The sequence below is a fragment of the Lithobates pipiens genome, unplaced genomic scaffold (genome assembly GCF_037356315.1).
Source record: "Lithobates pipiens isolate NorthernLeopardFrog02 unplaced genomic scaffold, aLitPip1_a1.2 Scaffold_27, whole genome shotgun sequence".
In the NCBI taxonomy this organism is placed as follows: domain Eukaryota; kingdom Metazoa; phylum Chordata; class Amphibia; order Anura; family Ranidae; genus Lithobates; species Lithobates pipiens.
In genome coordinates, this window is record NW_027507788.1 from 30,240,782 (window position 1) to 30,261,888 (window position 21,107).

Genomic DNA, 21,107 nt, shown 5'->3' on the forward strand with positions numbered 1-21,107 from the left:
AAAAAAAATAAGTGTAAAAATTAAAACCCCAACATGGCCTTTGTCCCAACACCAGTGTATTCCCCTCCCCCCCCACCCCAAATTGTCCCCAATATTGGGACTGACTCTTTTCTGGATTCATTTCCAGTTTTCACATTTCCTTTCACGGACTTGTTTGTATTTTGCCCATTTATGTTGATGGCCATTTTTGGTATTTTATGTCACTAATTATTTGTTTTGAGCACATGATATGTACGTACTTTACAGTATACTAGTACTGTTTAACCACTAGCGCTACATTTTTATTTCTCTTCCTGAGTCATTGACTTGGCTGTAAACTGGGGATAAAGCTATGTGGAGGTGGTGAGGAGTGGAGAGCTGAACTGTAGTCCTAACACTTCATGTTCTGGGACAACAACCCTACTCCTCTGAGTACAGTGGGTGAGCATTATCCAGGGACAGGAAGTGTGTTACTGACAGATTCAAGTGATTCAAGTGAAAGAGGACATTACATTTTTGTACTTTGGTTACAAAACACTTTAATGTTATAGAAGGCCACAAACACAATTTGCTTTTGTGCCTTGCAGTGCATTCAAGAACAAAATGGTTTAACAGATATTCAGATGGGCAGTTATCTTTACAATAAGGGTCCTTTCACACCGAGCAGATCCCCTGCTAAAAGCAGGAGTGAAAATGGGAAGATGTCAGTTGTGTGATGCGTGCCCATTTAGATTATGGTGGACCTGCGATTGTTCTATGGGTTGTTGGATGTAAATGAATCACCTCTGATCACACATCAGGTCTGGAAAAATGGAAGAGGACGACGCAATCCTTCCAGACCTGGATCAACTTGGAAGAGATCAATATAATGCACAACAAATCCATTTACATCAACTTGTTCATAAAGCTGCAAGGAGCTTCAGATCAGGTTCATTTGAAAAACCATACAGACCTAACCAGAAAGCACATGCGAAAGACAGCCCAAATCCTGTTTTGCTTAGGATTCCCCTTCTAACTCTAATGCCGCGCACACACGAGCGGATTGTATGGCGTACTTAGTCCGTCATACAATCCGACAGACAGTCCGTCGTACTTTCCACTGAACGGACTTGACCACACACGGATACACAAACAGTCCGTCGAAAGCTTGCGTGATGACGTGTACAGCGCGTACGACGGGACTAGAAATAGGAAGTCCAAGACACAGCAAAGCACCCTTCCGCCGTGTAAATCCTTTCTGGGCATGCACCATTCTTAGTCCGTCGAACTAGCATACCGACGACCGTATTGTCCGCTGAAACCAAAGTACGACGGACAGAATTTCGAAAAAAACAAAATACTTAGTACTCCGGACTGCACGCTGAAAAAGTCAGCTGAAGCCCACACACGAGCGGACTGTCCGCTGAAATGTGTTTCGACGGACCAAGTATGCCATACAATCTGCCCGTGTGTACGCGGCATAAGGGGCCAGATCTCAAGTCAATCTATGAAGAGGATGCAACATGACTTTGGTTTTCCCGTTAGGTCTTGTAAACTCACATACTGGTAGGACCGGCATGCAGGAGTTTGTACTGCAGCATGTCCTACGGTGATATATGCTGACCATACTTGAAAGACTGCTTGAAGAATTGCATTGATCTACTGGGCCACAGCCTCTCTCGAATAACCGAGTCCTCATACCTCCTGAAATAAAGAAAAAAAAAAAAGTGGTTTAGAGGAGAGACAACTCTCACGTTCCTCTCTCCTCCTAGAGACCGGTTAGTAGGTAATTTTATTTGGAACACAAAGCATGCAGTCGTAGGAATAATACAAATTTTATGATGAAAATATATAAAATACAATTTCAGAGAAGGGACACAACTCTTCCTTTTCTCTAGTGGAGAGAGGAATGTCCTATTGAGCTGTTCATTACACCCTGGAACTAATGGGGAGCAAGCACGCTTGGGATTTTGCAATCTGAGTGCTACAAATGTACCAATATTTTCGATCTGACTCTACAGGGGGGGGGGGGGGGGGGGGTTCTCTAATTGGTTGATGGTTTACTTCATGCCGACTCTGGATCTGCCCCAGATCTTAGATGAGATTATCTCTACAACAAGTACGGTAGGTGACTCTTCACCATATTGCATCACACTTCTTGGCCAGAAGCTCACCTTAACACATTACCAACTGAAGGTCCACTACCCAGAATGAAGGAATGTCTATTCCAAAATAGACATGTGCATTCGTTTTCGTCCGAATGCATTTTCGTCCGAATTTCAGGTATTTTCGTTTTGACAAACGATAACGAAAGTGCAGATTCCGAAAAACGAAAGATCCGACATAAATAAATGCTTTTTTTCGTTTTCGTTGTTACAACAGTTCGATATAGAATAGGAGATTCGAAGTGACCGTTCGATATAGAATAGGAGATTCGACGTGACTCCATATGTCTATTGAACCTGTGGTCGAATGTGCCTAAGTTTCGTTTACCTCTATTAGTCCTATTATATAGAAAAGCTTCGACAGAGAGTAAATATTCGACATAGAGAGAACAGAATCGACAATGAGAAACGATACTGGAATTGGGTGGGGGAAGTAAATAAAAAAAAAAAAATGATAATATTCGACGGGATCGTTGCACGTTTATAATAATATTCGACGGGATCGTTGCACGTTTATAATAATATTCGACGGGATCGTCGCAACTATACGACACTGCAATCGTACATTTCGGCAATCGAATGCTCCGCCTATAGGCTATATAGTTTAGCAGCTCCATCGAATCTTCTTTATCCATTCGACAGATACCATAAGCCTTCCAAGACAGATTCGACCGCAATTCATGTGGATTTTCGGACGAATGCAATTTTTGCACGAAAAACGAAATAAATAAAAACAAATTTCGGGAGTAACTAAATAAATAAAATTTACGGACGAAAACGAAAAAACGAAACGAAATATTCTAGTCTGCACAGGTCTATTCCAAAAGGCTTTTCAATGCAGGACAGTCTGGCCTTAGGTGATACACAGATGAAACAAATCCTCCTACATAACTTGTACCTGTTTATCTGTGGCCATTTGTCAGAGTTGTCATGTCCATGTCTTGTCTTTAAACTTTGACTACAAGTGGTAGTTGCCACATCCACGTCTGATCTATGACCATAAGTCGTAGTACCGTATATACTCGAGTATAGGCCGACCCGAGTATAAGCCGAGGCCCCCAATTTACCCCCAAAAAACTGGAAAACTTATTGACTCGTGTATAAGCCGAGGGTGAGACATGGCTGTCCATCCCTGTGTGTCCGTCCATCCCTGTGTGTGTGTCCGTCCATCCATCCCTGTGTGTGTATCCATCCATCCCTGTGTGTGTGTGTGTGTGTGTATCCATCCATCCGTGTGTGTGTGTGTGTGTGTGTGTGTGTGTGTGTGTGTGTGTATCCATCCATCCATGTGTGTGTGTGTGTGTGTGTGTGTGTGTGTGTGTGTGTGTGTGTGTGTGTGTGTGTGTGTGTGTGTGTGTGTGTGTGTGTGTGTGTGTGTGTGTGTGTGTGTGTGTGTGTGTGTGTGTGTGTGTGTGTGTGTGTGTGTGTGTGTGTGTCCAGCCTACCTGTGTCCCAAGCCTCCGTCCCGAGCCGCCGTCGTCCCGAGCCTCCTCCGTCCCGTGCCGTGCCTCCTCCGTCCCGTGCCGTGCCTCCCCCGTGCCGTGCCTCCTCCGTCCAGTGTCTCCTCCGTCCAGTGTCTCCTCCGTCCCGTGCCGTGCCGTGCCTCCTCCGTCCCGTGCCGATGGATCGCCGCTCTTCTCGGCGGCCATTCTACAATTCAAAATTCCGCCTCCGCCTGTGATAGGCGGAACACTCAATTTCCCAGCAGCCTGTGTTCCGCCTATCACAGACATCCTCTCATACTCGTCCGTAGTATGAGAATGAGCGGATGTCCGTGATAGGCGGAACACTGACTGCTGGGAAATTCAGTGTTCCGCCTATCACAGGCGGAGGCGGAGAAGGAGGCGCGGCTTTTGAAAATTAATGTCCGCCGTCTGTCTGCTCGATACGCTGATCGAGCAGTCAGACAGCGGCGACTCGAGTATAAGCCGAGGGGGCACTTTCAGCCTCAAAAAAGAGGCTGAAAATCTCGGCTTATACTCGAGTATATACGGTAATCATATCCACATCTGGTCTTTGATCATGACCATAAATTATACTTGTCACAGCCACGTCTATAACCATAAGTCGTAGTCGTCACATCCAAGTCTGTGATCTATGACCACAAGTCGTAGTTGTCACATCTTGTCCGGTCTAGGACAATATGCTACTAAACGTGCATATAACCCCCCCCCGCCCCCCAAAAAAAATAAAAATAAAATAAATTATATAAAGTATGACCCTTACCAACAAAGATAGTTTGCTTCATTGTGGATACACAGCGCTCGTCTTGAGAGCAGTTTTTCAACAATCCTGTACAACTTGCATTGACTCTATTTGAACAGTGGACACAGAGCAGAGAGAGTCCTAGAAGAGACAAGCAGAGAACTCCAGAAGAGTTATTTATGTTACGTAGTGTCAAGTAGCAATTTATCTTCTCTTACAACCTTGTCAATGACGGGGCAACAATAGTTTAAAGAGACTATTTACCAAACTATTTATGCCATCAATTAATATTTCCATAAGGCTATGTGCATGTAATGTATTTTACCTGCAAAAACTTGCATTGAGTGGACATCCAAAACCCATCAAGACTGATGGACGATGTAATCTTGGATGTGAGGTCAGAAGCTCCAGCAGACTCAGAGCTGTCACTCAAGTGACATTTCTCAGCATTCCCTCTTTAGTCTTCCACCAGTAGCTCCATACAATGTTACAGCGCCTTGAAAAAGTATTCATACCCCATGAAAATTTTCCACATTGTGTCATGGTACAACCAAAATGTAAAATGTATTTTATGCTATAGAACACAAAGTGGCACATAATTGTGAAGTAGAAGGAAAATAATAAATGGTTTTCAAAATGTTTTACAAATAAAAATATGTGAAAAATTTGTATTCAACCCCCCTGAATCAATACTTTATAAAACCACCTTACTCTGCAATTAAAGCTGCAAGTCTTTTTGGGGACGTCTCTACCAGCTTTGCACGTCTAGAGAGTGAAATTTTTGCCTATTCTTCTTTGTAAAATAGCTTGGACGGAGAGCATCTGCAAACAGCAATTCAAGTGTTGCCACAGATTCTCAATTGGATTTAGGTCTGGACTTCGATTGGGCCATTCTAACACAGGAATATGCTTTGATCTAAACCATTCCATTGTAGCTCTGGCTGTATGTTTAGGGTCGTTTTCCTGCTGGAAGGTGAACCTTCGCCCCAGTCTCAAGTCTTTTGCAGACTCTAAAAAGGTTTTCTTCTAAGATCGCCCTGTATTCGGCTCCATCCATCTTCCCATTAACTCTGACCAGCTGTCCCTGCTGAAGAAAAGCATCCCCACAACATGATGCTGCCACCACCACGTTTCACAGTGGGGATAGTGTGTTCAGGGTGATGTGTAGTGTTAGTTTTCCACCACACATAGAGTTTTGCTTTTAGGCCAAAAAGTTAAATTTTTGGTCTCATCTGACCAGAGCACCTTCTTCCACATGTTTGCTGTGTCCTCCACATGGCTTCTCTCAAACTGCAAATGGGACTTCGGACGGCTTTCTTTCAACAATGCCTTTCTCCTTGTCACGCCTCCACAAAGGGCAGATTTGTGGAGAGCACGACTAAGGCCTCATGCACACGAGACGCAGATGAAACCTCTGTTAAAAAAAAGCTGAAATGCGCGTTTAGAAACGCGCGTTTTGCCGCGTTTGCATGTCGCGTTTAGACGCGTTTAGACGCGTTTGCGTTTAGACGCGTTTATAAAGATAACATCATGTAGACCCTCCCCAAGCTCACAAAGCATTTTTTTTAACTATTTCTGCTATTTTGATCAGAGTGAGCAGCAGCAGCATAGAGAGCAGTTGTACACTTGCATTTGCCGTGTCACTTGCCACGGCACCTGCCACAAGTTGTGGATTGTCCACTTGCCACGTCACTTGCCACAAGTTGGGGATTGTCCACTTGCCACATCACCTGCCACGTCACCTGCCACAAATTGTGGATTGTCCACTTGCCACGTCACTTGCCACATCACCTGCCACGTCACTTGCCACGAGATGTGGATTGTCCACTTTCCACGTCATCTGCCATGCCACCTGCCACAAGTTGTGGATTGTCTACTTGCCGCGTCACTTGCCACATCACCTGCCACATCACCTGCCACGTCACTTGCCACGTCACCTGCCACAAGTTGTGGATTGTTCACTTGCCACGTCACCTGCCACGTCACCTGCCACAAGTTGTGGATTGTCCACTTGCCACGTCACTTGCCACAAGCTGTGGATTGTCCACTTGCCACATCACTTGCCACGTCACCTGCCACGTCACTTGCCACGTCACCTGCCACAAGTTTTGGATTGTCCACTTGCCACGTCACTTGCCACGTCAGCTGCCACGTCACTTGCCACGAGATGTGGATTGTCCACTTTCCACGTCATCTGCCATGCCACCTGCCACAAGCTGTGGATTGTCCACTTGACACGTCACCAGCCACATCACCTGCCACAAGTTGTGGATTGTCCACTTGCCACGTGACTTGCCACGTCACTTGCCACATCACCTGCCACAAGTTGTGGATTGTCTACTTGCCGCGTCACTTGCCACTTCACCTGCCACGTCACCTGCCACGTCACCTGCCACGTCACCTGCCACAAGCTGTGGATTGTCCACTTGCCACATCACTTGCCACGTCACCTGCCACAAGTTTTGGATTGTCCACTTGCCACGTCAGCTGCCACGTCACTTGCCACATCACCTGCCACGTCACCTGCCACGAGATGTGGATTGTCCACTTGCCATGTCACTTGCCACGTCACCTGCCACGTCACTTGCCACGTCACTTGCCACAAGATGTGGATTGTCCACTTGTCACATCACCTGCCACATCACTTGCCACATTACCTGCCACAAGTTGTGGATTGTCCACTTGCCACGTCACTTGCCACATCACCTGCCACGTCACTTGCCACAAGATGTGGATTGTCCACTTTCCACGTCACCTGCCATGCCACCTGCCACAAGTTGTGGATTGTCCACTTGCCACGTCACTTGCCACAAGCTGTGGATTGTCCACTTGCCACATCACTTGCCACGTCACCTGCCACGTCACTTGCCACGTCACCTGCCACGTCACCTGCCACAAGTTTTGGATTGTCCACTTGCCACGTCACTTGCCACGTCAGCTGCCACGTCACTTGCCACGAGATGTGGATTGTCCACTTTCCACGTCATCTGCCATGCCACCTGCCACAAGCTGTGGATTGTCCACTTGACACGTTACCAGCCACATCACCTGCCACAAGTTGTGGATTGTCTACTTGCCGCGTCACTTGCCACTTCACCTGCCACGTCACCTGCCACGTCACCTGCCACAAGCTGTGGATTGTCCACTTGCCACATCACTTGCCACGTCACCTGCCACAAGTTTTGGATTGTCCACTTGCCACGTCAGCTGCCACGTCACTTGCCACATCACCTGCCACGTCACCTGCCACGAGATGTGGATTGTCCACTTGCCATGTCACTTGCCACGTCACCTGCCACGTCACTTGCCACGTCACTTGCCACAAGATGTGGATTGTCCACTTGTCACATCACCTGCCACATCACTTGCCACATTACCTGCCACAAGTTGTGGATTGTCCACTTGCCACGTCACTTGCCACATCACCTGCCACGTCACTTGCCACAAGATGTGGATTGTCCACTTTCCACGTCACCTGCCATGCCATCTGCCACAAGTTGTGGATTGTCCACTTACCACGTCACCAGCCACATCACCTGCCACAAGTTGTGGATTGTCCACTTGCCACACCACTTTCCACGTCACCTGCCACAAGATGTGGATTGTCCACTTGCCACGTCACCAGCCACAAGTTGTGGATTGTCCACTTGCCACGTCCCTTGCCACGTCCCCTGCCACGTCACCTGCCACAAGTGGATTGTCCACTTGCCACATCACTTGCCACATCACCTGCCACAAGTTGTGGATTGTCCACTTGCCACGTCACCTGACACAAGTTGTGGATTGTCCACTCGCCACGTCACTTGCCACATCACCTTCCACAAGTGGATTGTCCACTTGCCACGTCACTTGCCACGTCCCCTGCCACAAGTGGATTGTCCACTTGCCACGTCACTTGCCACGTCACCTGCCACAAGTTATGGATTGTCCACTTGCCACGTCACATGCCAGTCACCTGCCACAAGTTGTTGATTTTCCACTTGCCACGTCACCTGCCAAGTCACGTGCCGCGTCACCTGCCAGGTCACTTGCCACGTCACCTGCCACAAGTTGTCTATTGTCCACTTGCCACGTCACATGCCAGTCACCTGCCACAAGTTGTTGATTTTCCACTTGCCACGTCACCTGCCAAGTCACTTGCCGCGTCACCTGCCAGGTCACTTGCCACGTCACCTGCCACAAGTTGTCTATTGTCCACTTTCCACGTCACTTGCCACTTCACCTGCCACGTCACTTGCCACAAGTTGTGGATTGTCCACTTGCCACATCACTTGCCACCTGCCATGTCACTTGCCACAAGTTGTGGATTGTCCACTTGCCACGTCACTTGCCACAAGTTGTGGATTGTCCACTTGCAATTGCAATTGTTTAAAATATTTTTCTAATGGTTTTTCATCATTTGCAATCATTTTTGAGATTTTTAATGTAAAAAAAAAGGTCACCTTTAAAAACGCATATAAACGCAAACGCGGCTAAACGCGGTAGCGGCGTTTTGCCGCGTTTTACCGCGTTTTGCCGCGTTTTGCGTCTGAAACGCAGAAATTTTTGTTTCTGAACGCATTTTTTTGCTTCTGGAAAAACGAGATTAAACGCAACTGCATATAAACGGAAAAAAACGAGACTGTGTGCATGGACACATAGGATAACATTGAATGAGTTCAGGTGCAGTTGAAAAAACTGTCCAACTGCATCTGAACGCGCGTTTAACTGCGTCTCGTGTGCATGAGGCTTAATATTTGTCCTGCTGGATAGATTCTCCCACCTGAGCTGTGGATCTCTGAAGCTCCTCCAGAGTTACCATGGGCCTCTTGGCGGTTTCTATGATTAATGATCTCCTTGCCCGGTCTGTCAGTTTAGGTGGACGGCCATGTCTTGGTAGGTTTGCAGTTGTGCCATACTCTTTCCATTTTTGGATGATGGATTGAACAGAGCTCCGTGAGATGTTCAAAGCTTCAGATATTTTTTTATACAATTTAACCCTGCTTTAAACTGCTGTACAACTTTATCCCCGACATGTCTGGTGTTTTCCTTGGCCTTCATGATGCTGTTTGTTCACTAAAAGGTTCTCTAACCCCTAAAGGGCTTCACAGAACAGCTGTATTCACACTGAGATAAAAATTACACACATATGGACTCTATTTACTAATTAGGTGATTTCTGAAGTCCATTACTTCCACTAGATTTTAGTTAGGGGTATCAAAGTAAAGGGGCTGAATACATATGCACGCCACACTTTTCATATATTTGTAAAAAAATAAAAATAGAAAATCATTTTCCTTCCACTGCACAATTATGTGCCACTTTATTTTATTGGGATTTCATGTGATAGACCAATACAAATTTTTGGTTGTAACATGACAAAATGTGGAAAATTTCAAGGGGGTGTGAATACTTTTTTCAAGGCCTTGAACATGGTGAGGTAAAAAGGGACGAGCGGAGGAGCTGGGCTGGCATAGACAGTAATTAGACATTTCAAGAAGAGGCAAGGGATATGACTTGGAAGGAGCAGTGCTAGGAAATACCTAAAGTTTAAATTTGTTTTGAAAAATTTATATATATATATATATATATATATATATATATATATATATATATATATATATATATATATATATATATATATATATATATATATATATATATATATATATATATATATATATATATATATATATATATATTTTTTTTTTTTTTTTCCAAAATCAAGCATTTAAAAATACTTAAAAATTTTACCAGGTTATTTTTTTTTAAGTTGGCGACAGGGTCTCTTTAAATGCAATGAAGTTACTCTAGAAAGTTACATAGTTAATGTGGTTGTAAACCTAGGGAAAAAAAAAAACCCTGCAAGACAAAGGCATAATGTGCTAGTTTAATGCATCACATACTAGCACGTTATGAAATACTCACCCTAGAATGAAGCTCTCTCCAGGATCGCGAGCTCTGGCGCTGCCAGAGGGCAGAACTGTGACATCACTCTGTACCTCCGTCTCCCTCGGTTCCGGTGTTCTGCCATATAGTGTCCTGGCATCGGATACTGTCCGCCCCATACTACACATGCGCAGCACGAAGCAGAGGAAGCTTCGGAAAACCTCCGAAGATGAACGGCGCCTGCGCCGAGAGTCGAGGTGGTAGCCCCACCATCCAAGTGGACACAGGGCTGCCGATATTAGAGGGCCCATCACGGGTTCGCTTCGCTCGCCAATTTTCGGGCTCGGCTCTTTTAGATTCCAACTCTATGTCCACTTGGATGGTGGGGCTAGAACCTGGACTCACAGCGCAGGCGCTGTTCATCTTCGGCTATTTTCGGAATCTGTGTGTGCTGTGTACTGCGCATGTGCAGTACACAGCGGACACTATCCGATGGGGGACTCTATATGATAGGACACCGGCAAGAGGCTCTGAAGTTCCGGCACTGTAAGCTGGACCTTCAGAGCGCATGCATGGCTGACGTCAGTGGCTGCATGAAGGTAAATATCTCCTAAACAGTGCACGTTTAGGGGATATTCATTTTACCTACAGGTAAGCCCTACTTGGGGGGGGGGGGAAGAAGAAAAATTTCACCAAGGGGGCTTTAAGGCAGCATTTTAGAACCATTAGGCAAAAAACTTTATTTTGGGTAGAGTAAGGAAGGGTTAGAACCCTTGTCAGATTTTTTTTTTTTTTTGCCATCTTTGCCACGTTTGGTGGCTTCCCACAGCAAAAACCAGGAAGGATAAAGGATAGGAAATCCCTAGTCCTCTGAACTAGTGTCCCCATTGGAAGACTTCCCCTCTGTCTCATGACAACCCACAATTGTCATTGGGGGTTGCCCCTAACATTACTAGCTGCAGCCATCTTGAGAAAGGGCAGCTGATTCATGTAGATCAGGGGTCTTCAAACTACGGCCCTCCAGTTGTTCAGGAACTACAATTCCCATCATGCCAAGTCATGTCTGTGAATGAATGTCAGAGTTTTACAATGCCTTGTGGGGAGATGTAGTTCCGCAACAGCTGGAGGGCCGTAGTTTGAGGATCCCTGATTGTAGCATTTACTTCCTGGAATCCATCTGCCTTTAGCTTCTCCAGATGAAAAATAAATAAAATAAAGCCAATGAAAACTCCTGGGACGTATGACATAATTTTGGCCTTAACCAGGAAGCAACTGAAGGGAAAAAAAATAAATAAATAAAAAGTTTAAAAGTAAATATAATATACGTTACTAATGCTAATAGCATAGGGATTACAAATAGTTTGTGTTGATGGAGAGCATTTAGCAGACCTAAAAAGGACTACAGGAGGAAGATATCGGAGGGGGAAAAAAAAAAAAAAAAAGGGGGGGGGGCTGGGTTTGGGGGCGGGGAACACGGAAGCAACTTTATGATCCATTACATAGACTTGTTGAACTGACCTGTAGTAATCATGCTGAACACAATGCAGAGAAGGAGACCACTCATAATGGAAATAGACATTCAATTCAGATAGGCCACGGCTGTAAGCACGAGAGGGAGGGAGGGGGGGGGGGGGGCACAAGCACACACAGCAAGTTACTTATTTAGGAAAAATACTGCACAGGTTACAGTATATTCTGTATTATATGACATAAGATGCTGAACTATAGAAAGTCATCACCAATTTTTTTACAACGCAATTCTATGGGTACTAGCGACCACCATAAAAAAAAAACTCCTGCCAGTGAACCCCCCCCCCCCCCCCCCACCGTTTTACTTGCCTGAACCCTGGAATTTCACCCAGCGGAGACACACTCTTCCCCTGACCGGGGTTCTCAGCTCTCAATTGGATAGATTGATAGCAGCTCAGCCATTGGCTCCCGCTGCTCTCAAATACAATGATGATCACTTTAATGCAGATAAGGCACAGTGTTTAATTACCACTTTAATCACCAATTTTCTTATCTTGACTCAATGTCATGGGACTAAGAGCCAGTGTGCATCCGTGAGGGTGCACAGCATGGCTATCGGTGGTCCTGTGTATCAGTCTGGCACACCACAACACCGATCTCGGTAAAGGGCCTCCACCGGAGCCTCTTTACCACGTGATCAGCTTTGGCCAATCACAGCTGATCACGGTGCAAACAGGAAGAACCTTTTTTTTCCCCCAAAATTCTGTGTTTTTAGTTAGAAAAAAAAATAAAAAATAAATAAAAAACAAACACAACACACAAGAGGCAATCAAATACTACCAAAAGAAAGCTCTATTTGTGGGAACAAAATTATAAACATTTTGTTTGGGTACAGGGTAGCATGACCGCACAATTGTCATTTAAATTGCGACAGCACTGAAAATTGGCTTGGGCGGGGGGAGTGCCCGGTACTGAGTGGTTAATTAGCCACAGAACCTGTGTAATAACTGTTTACTGTATCAGATCATCCAGCAATTGTGATTGGTTGACAGCGGTTGCAGCATATCATTACTGCTTAATGACTGGTTACAGCACACATTACGGCTCAAAGATTAGTTGCTAGAGGTTACAGCAAATGATTTCTGCTTGTTAATTGGTTGCTAGAAATTACTGTATAGTAATACTGCTCACCGATTGGTTGCTAGAAGTTACAGTACATCATCTCCTCACTGCAGGGGAGCATGATACACATATGAATGCCTTTATTTACATATCAATGCCACCGGCCGCAGCCATTTATTAGTAATGCTGCTGCTATTTACATACGAATGCCAGTTATTTACATGTAAACACGGGGCCTGCAGGTGAGTCATCTGTACACAAACAATAGGGCAGAGCTGGGCAGAATTAGTAGCAGCACTTCACACTGAGATATCGGGACACAGCACGGGACTAAAACTTCAAGGGACAAGGGAATTTAAACTGGGATAGTTGGCAAGTATGAAGCAGCTGGGCTCACAACAACATACTCACAACAATGACAGGGCCCAGGGCAGCTGCCCCTTTTGCCCTGCCTTAAAGATGGCCCTGCTTAGACCCCTTTCACACTGGGGCGCTTTGCAGGTGCTACAGCACTTAAAATAGTGCCTGCAAACCGCCCTGAAACAGCCGCTGCTGTGTGTCCAGTGTGAAAGCCTGACGGCTTTCACGCTGGAGCGGTGCACTTGCAGGATGTTAAAAAGACTCCTGTCCATTGAAATCAATGGGGCAGCGCGGCTATACCGCTGGCAAGCGGCGATTTGCTGGCGGTTTTAACCCTTTTTCGTCCGCTAGCGGGGGTTAAAACCGCCCCACCAGCGGCTGAATAGCACCGCTAAAACGGCTCCCGCACTGCCCCAGTGTGAAAGGGGCCTTACATTTGTGTTTTTTTTTTTAAATGCATTTCCATTGACATCCAAGGGGGTCAAAAAGGCACCATGCTGCACCAAAAGAGGCACCTGCACCTTTTCAAAAATGGCACCGTACCATGTTGTGCTGATGTAAACAGGTACCAGAGAATATTGATGAATAACAATTTCCTTTGTTGTGCATAGCAGTGCAACGGCAGAAGTAGGAGAATACACACAATGCACAGATGACTATGCTTGTTGCATTGCCTTGCACAAAAACATGTTAGCAGAACCTATCATTTCAGGCATTGAGCTGCATTGGGGTGGTGGGAGAGAAAAAATAAAAATAAAAAATTTGGCATAATCAAAACGGACGGGGTAGGTGGTTAAGGTGGTCTGAACATACACAAACTCCCATTGTAGTGTGAATGGATCTCATAGCTATATTTCATGATTTATTTATTTTTGTCCATTTGGCTAGGTTTACACATACGGTGGTCACTGTCGTACCTCCAAAAAGTGACTCGATCGACATGTCACCTTCTCACTGCCAGTTTTCATGCCATAAATGCTACAGCACAACCACATTCATCACATGCAGTTGCAGCAAAGTTCTATTATCTAGAACGGGTTGGTGTTTGGTGGTAGTAATGCCCACGAAATGCGACAGGGGTGGGGGTGATTCTTATCATGGCTGCAAAGCATTGTACTACCCCATTGTATTTTGAACCACCCTCCAAACAGGTGTAAAAACCCCTTTCACACTGAGGCAGTTTTCAGGCGTATTAGCGGTAGAAATAGCACCTGAAAACTGCCTCCTATTGGCTTCAATGTGTTCTTTCACATTGGGGTGGTGCGCTTGCAGGACGTTAGGAAAAGTCCTGCAAGCAGAATCTTTGGAGCGCAATAAATAGCGCTCCCAATAAATGCCCCTGCCCCTTGAAATGAATGGGCAGCGCTTCCAAAAAACCCTAAAAGTGCCACAAAACAAGAGATTTTATATATGTTATTTTTTAAAAAGGTCCTGTGATGAGAGCAAAAAAATAAATAAAAGCCTACTAGCGCCCGAAAAGCACCACAAAAACAACCGACACGTTAGCGCCTTTTTTAGCGGCGCTTCAGTTTGAAAGTAGCTTTAGTGAGCCTTTTGGGAGTTTTTGGTGTTCCCATATCCCCAGCTACATTTCTTAATATAACATTCTAAATCTAGACTTCAAAAAAGTTTGAGATTTACATACTTTAACATTTTTATAGTTCCACATCCACTTGCCATTAAAGCTGATAGACCTGATCTAAACTACAGCCTTTAATACTGAGCACATCATACACACTTACCCAGCGTAGCTTATCAAAGTCACTTTGAATTTAGCAGGAAGAGTGCAGCCCTCTAATTATCATGGTGGAGCACAGGTTGGGGTGGTGAAGACAATCAATGCTCCTCTCAAGGGAATAACAGAAGCTGCGTACCGGCCCTTGGGACTGTACTGGGACCAGGAGGTTTATTAACGAAGCAATCTGTGATCAGATTAACACACAAAGTGTCAGACTCAAAGCAATGGTTAAGCTGGCCAAACACCAGTAGAGTTTCATTTGAACATTTGTTTGAAATTACAAAAAAAATTGTTATTCAAAGCATTCGACTGTGCCACTATAGAGTCAACTAATTTTGTTGGAAAGCCCTTAAAGTGGTTCTAAACCCTTACAACACACTTTGACCTACAGGTAAGCCTAGATTAAGGCTTACCTGTAGGTCCAAGAAATATCTCCTAAACCTACACGGTTTAGGAGATATTTGCCGAAAGACAGGCACCGCTGTCTACGGCGCATGCGCCGTAGATAGTGGTGCGCAGGCGCACTGAGCGCGGCACCCGTCAACGGCGATATGCCACGCATGGCGGCTCCCGTGCGCATGCCTGGGAGTGACGTCATCGCGGCTTCGCCGAATGACAGCCACCGAGAAGATGGATGCGCCAGACTACAGGGGGCAGCGGTGACATCGCTGGCTCCTGTGTCAGGTAAGTGGCACATAATGGACTACTATGCGATGCATAGTAGTCCATTATGCTTTATCTTTGCAGGGAATGAAAGAGGAAGTAAACTCATCAGGGTTTACTTTCTCTTTAAAGGGTATGCTCACCTTTTCATGAAAAATGAAAAGAAACTAATGCTAAATATCCTGTCCACCGTTGTGGATCTCCCTGAATATAGTGACCATAATGTCCCATGTTGCTGATGTAGCGTTCCATACAGTGTCACATAGCCCTGGAGTCATCATAGTGCTCACAATGGCCAGTGCTGATTGGCGGGGGAAGAGGTGGCAACCCTAGCCACAAGACCATGCTGATTAAATGAGATGCTCACTTAAAGCTACACTATATTACCAAATGTACTGAGATGCCTCCCTTTACACGCACGTGAACTTTAAATGCATCCCAGTCTTAGTCCGTAGGGTTCAATACTGTGTTGGCCCACCCTTTGCAGCTATAGGAGCTTCAACTCTTCTGGGAAGGCTGTCCACAAGGTTTAGGAGTGTGTCTATGGCAGGGGTCTCAAACTGGTGGCCCTCCAGCTGTTGCAAAACTACAAGTCCCATGAGCCATTGCAAGGCTCACTGTTACAAGCATGACTCCCACAGGCAGAGGCATGATGGGACATGGAGTTCTCCAACAGCTGGAGGGCCATCAGTTTGAGACCCCTGGTCTATGGGAATGTTTGACCATCCTTCCTTTGTGAGATCAGGCACTTATAGTTGGATGAGAAGGCCTGGCTCGCAGTCTCCACTCGTATTCACCCCAAAGGAAATCTATCCAGTTGAGGTCAGGACTCTGTGAAGGCCAGTTAAGTTCCTCCAACTCAATGTCTTTATGGACTTTGCTTTGTGCACTGGTCCAAATCATTTGGTGGAGGGGGGATTAAGGAGTGGACTTGTTTTTCAGGGGTTGGGCTTGGCCCCTTAGCTCCAGTGAAGGGAACTCTTAAAGTGGTTGTAAATCCACTTTGAACTAACACCTGCAAGACAAAGGCATAATGAGCTAGTATGCATAGCATACTAGCTCAATATGTAATACTCACCTGAGATCGAAGCCCTCACTGTGGGACCCAATCACAGCACCAGCCGGCGACATAACTTCTGGGTTTTGCGGCTCCAGCCAATCACAGCGCCGGATGAAGACACTCACGCACATGTGCGTGGGAGCTGCCGGTAACGGAACACTAACTGAAGCAAACGATACGTATGTGCCGTTTGCTTCAGTGCGCATGTGCCGATGATGTTGGCACATGCAAATACGGGGGATATCTCCTAAACCTGCATATCCTAGGTCAGTGATGGCAAACCTTGGCACCCCAGATGTTTTGGAACTACATTTCCCCTGATGCTCCTGCACTCTGCAGTGTAGTTAAGCATCATGGGAAGTGTAGTTCCAAAACATCTGGGGTGCCAAGGTTCGCCATCACTGTCCTAGGTATAATTAGGCTTACCTGTAGCAAAAAGTGGTCTGTAAAGGTTTACAACCACTTTAAGATGTCAGCATACAAAGACATTTTGGACAATTTCATGCTCCTAACTTTGTGGGAACAGTTTGGGGATGGCCCCTTCCTGTTCCAACATGACTGCACAACGGTGCACAAAGCAAGGTCCATAAAGACATGGATGAGCGAGTTTGGGGTGAAGGAACTTGACTGGCCTCAAACCAATAGGGCTAGGGTAACCACCTCATCCCTTTAAACCCAAACACTTATGAATTACAGTACACAGGTTCTGAGACTAATTTAATGCAGTTAAGGCACCAAGTGAGTTTAATTACCACTTTAATCAGTCACAGAGCAGGGCTTTCACACTGGAGCGGTGCACTGGCAGGGCGTCAGAAAAAGTCCTGCCAGCAGCTTCTTTGGAGCGGTGAACTCACTGCTTCTCCACCACTGCTCCCCATTGCAATCAATGGGGCAGTGCTGCGATACTGCCAGCAAAACACCACTCCGGCGGTGTTTTAACCCCTTTTCGCCCGCTAGCGGGGGGTCAAAACCTGCCAAAACTGGTCAAAACTGCTGACCCCTAGGTGGCGCGATGTGAAAGGGCTCTTAGAAAATCGAACAAATGTTCCAAAAACAGAAAAAAAAATCAAACAAACGGTGTGTGACCAGCTTTACACTGCTCTCAGCAAGTTATATCGTTGTCTTGGAAAATCAAATGATCCTATTGGCTGATAGAGACAATAGCCTGCTTTCACGCTAGCCTAAGATCTTATGTAAACACACAGACAAGTGTAGCTCTACCCCTGAAGGAGTTGCTTGGTAATTTGTGTTCTCTGTTCTGCGTCTAGACTTTAAAGAACAACCTCAGCCCTAGACAATTAGTTTCATTACAAATTCGTTTTCAGATAATATTCTGCAAATTCGGAAGCATCCGAATGAACGAAAGACTAATTTGATGAATGTGTAGCGGTACCCCCATAGGGGCTGCTGAGTGTAGTGGCCCACCTGTCACCCTGCCCAGCCCAGCAGTCACTTCCCAAACACTCCAAGACAGTGAACAGTCCGTAGCTTTGTTTTATTGAGGGGATTAACTTGGATGGGGTAAAGGGATTTATGAGTTGCCCAGAAAGATTCACTTGGTTGGGGCAACTATGTACAATGCTTGTACATACTTTTCCTTCAGTCTCCTCCAGCAAAACACTTGCTTGCAGACTGTTACAGTTCCTCTCTCTTATACTTCACAGGGTCAGCTAGCACATGGTCAGCTCTGGCACTGGCTCAGCCAGGCCTTAACAAATGCCCTTTGCAGGCAGGGAATGTAGGAAACAAATTTGAAATCTTTGTGCTCCCACTGGTGGATTACTGCTCCCAGCTAGTCCTCTTCAGGCCCTTCCAACCCTCCTGGCGGGAGCTGCCCAACTTCACTGCCCAGGACATCACAGTCCTCTCTGCTGGCACTGCACCCATCCCAGACTGCACACTCCCAGTCCCTTCAGGTGTGCCTCCCCAGTCCTCCTGACTGTGCCTGTCACTCACCAGCCCTCCTGGCTGTGACCGGTGGTTCCCTCTTGAAGACTTGCCCGGCAGCACTAGCTCCTGTTGACCTTTCTGGTTCCTCTCTGTGCCCCCTGTCCAGATCCTTCTTGTCTTTGTTAGAAGGGCTCCATCCTGCACCCAAACCCCAGGCCCAAGGTCACCCTCCCCCAGACTGGGAAGTTTCCTAATAAGCCACGACAGCCTAGTGCTCCATCTCCACGTTGCTTTTTTCTTTATTTTCTCAATAGTCGGGTGCCGGCAATTGTGAGCCATTTTAAATGGGATTCAATTCTTTTTTTATTCTTTAGAAATGTAATTTTTGCTGCAGCATGTTTTATATATGCTACAGATGCCCCACTTTACAGGCAGACTAAGGGGACCTTCCAGGCACTATATTTAACGGAATTTTTTTATTTGTATTGTTGCACTTTAAGTTTAATTAAAATCACTGCTCCTGAAAAAACTATTGTTTTAGAAATATTTTTTTTATTGATACATGTACCCAGACCCCCATACCCCTTTTATGGCCAATTACATGCATATAAGCCTTCAATATGGGCACTTGATAATGATTTTTCCTGTTTGGCTCCCATAGACTTCCACTGTTCGGGAGTTCTGCTGCAAATCAAACAGGGAGGTGTGCGGCCCATCTCTACTGCACAATACAGAATACTTTATTAATCCCAAAAGGAAATTGGGAAATTGTTTTACGAAACAGACACGCTTTAGCTTTATACAGACACTCACAAGCTTTATCCAGCATAGTGATGATATCACCGCTACTTTTACAAGGTAATACCTGGATTTGCTAAGGCACACAAAGTACAGTTATATCATTTGTAGATATTAAGGAATATATTTACATGAACATTTTGAATGCCCAAAGCTCATCTTTAACATGGACACTGGAAAATTTATTGGGTAGTGTTGGATTTTATTGGCATGGATTCATTGATTTGTTGAGTCGTTGGGTTATTATTGATTTCATCATGCTCCCTCCATTACTGCAGGCTGCCAGAACAGGGATTTGATTAATTTAGAAAGGCAATTTTCTGTGATGGTCTTAATTATAGGTGTTCTTCCTCTACAACCTGCTTGTGTTCAATAACCCTTCTTTACATTTGAGTCCCAGAGGACCTGTTACACCTTCTGAAGCTCAGTGTCGGAGCTGGTTGCCTCTGGCCATGTTCTGTGCAGTGTGAGAAGCTGGAATCCTTCTAAAAACATATCAGCACAATTAAAGGGACCTTCTCCATCATGTGCACCATCACTTCCCTTTTATCTACATGTGGGTACCACCTCTTAGCCCTTGTACACACGGTCGGACATTCCGACGGAAAATGTCCGATCGCACCGTGTTGTCGGATAATCCGAAAGTGTGTGGGCTCCATCGGACTGTTTCCGTCGGAATATCCGACGGACAAAATTTTAGAGCTTTCCGACAACATGATCCGATCGGACTTTGTCCGATTGTGTGTAGAGAATTCTGATCGGACAAAGTGCCACGCATGCTCAGATGAAATTCCTAGACCAAAGCTATTGACTACTAGCCTGAATGTAGTCCCGTCCTAACGAAATAATGTCATCACGTTACGTACAATCGGATTTTCTGACAACTTTGTCCGACCGCGTGTATGCAACACAAGTTTCGGACAAAATCTGTCAGACAAAATCCGACAGATTTTGTTGTCGGAATGTCCGACCGTGTGTACCGGGGCTTATACAACCTCGAATGCCCGTACACACGGTCGGACGTTCCGACAACAAAATCCATCGGATTTTGGCTCAAACTTGTCTTGCATACACACGGTCGCACAAAGTTGTCGGAAAATCCGATCGTTCAGAATAAAAAGAGGGCAGTAGCCAATAGCTTTTGTCTGGTAATTTATTCTGAGCATACGTGGCACTTTGTCCGTCGGAACTGTCTACACACGATCGGAATTTAAACGATCAGAATTTGTTGTCGGAAAATTTTAGATCCTGCTCTCAAACTTTGTGTGTTGGAAATTCCGACTGAAAAAGTCAGACGGAGCCCACACACGATCGGATTTTCCGACAACACGATCCAATCGCACATTTTCCGTCGGAAAATCCGACCATGTGTACAGGGCATTAATCTAAAAGGCTATTTAAACCTAAAAACAAAAATGTAATATATTGCTGCTTAGCAGTCCTTGGATGTTGGGGTTTAATTTGTTTTCTTTTTTTAGACTTTGTTTCCACCTGGTTATCCTGCCAGTAGTCAATAGGGCAGCAGCACAGCCAACCCAAGCTGCTTTTCTGATATGGACAACAAACACCTCCACCTTCTTATGTCTTTTACACAGGTTGGGCAAATCAGTGGATCTCAAACACTGGGTCATGGCCCACTTCTGGGCTGTGGCCTCTAGACAGCTGCAGATCCCTTAACCTTTCACAGTGCTTACAAACTCCCATAGTGCCCCTCAAACTTCTATAGTGTCCCACAGTGCCCTCATGCCCCCCCCCCCCCCCGAAAGCCCCCAGTCTCTACAGTGCAGCCCAGCTTTCCACAGACCCTCTA

General features: G+C 45.6%; 1 protein-coding gene across 1 annotated transcript in view; it reads right to left on the reverse strand.

The window, feature by feature from the left end:
• The window catches only part of LOC143932931 (uncharacterized), a 15,131-nt gene extending 175 nt beyond the window's left edge, over positions 1–14,956 (reverse strand). The window contains exons 1-4 of the mRNA XM_077455866.1: positions 14,891–14,956; positions 11,715–11,795; positions 4,350–4,469; positions 1,519–1,662 (exon numbers count right to left, since the gene is read on the reverse strand). Coding sequence (XP_077311992.1) covers positions 1,519–1,662; positions 4,350–4,469; positions 11,715–11,775 — 325 coding nt within the window. The 5' untranslated portion in view covers positions 11,776–11,795; positions 14,891–14,956. The remainder of the gene's footprint in view (positions 1–1,518; positions 1,663–4,349; positions 4,470–11,714; positions 11,796–14,890) is intronic.
• Between the last annotated feature and the right edge of the window lie 6,151 nt (positions 14,957–21,107).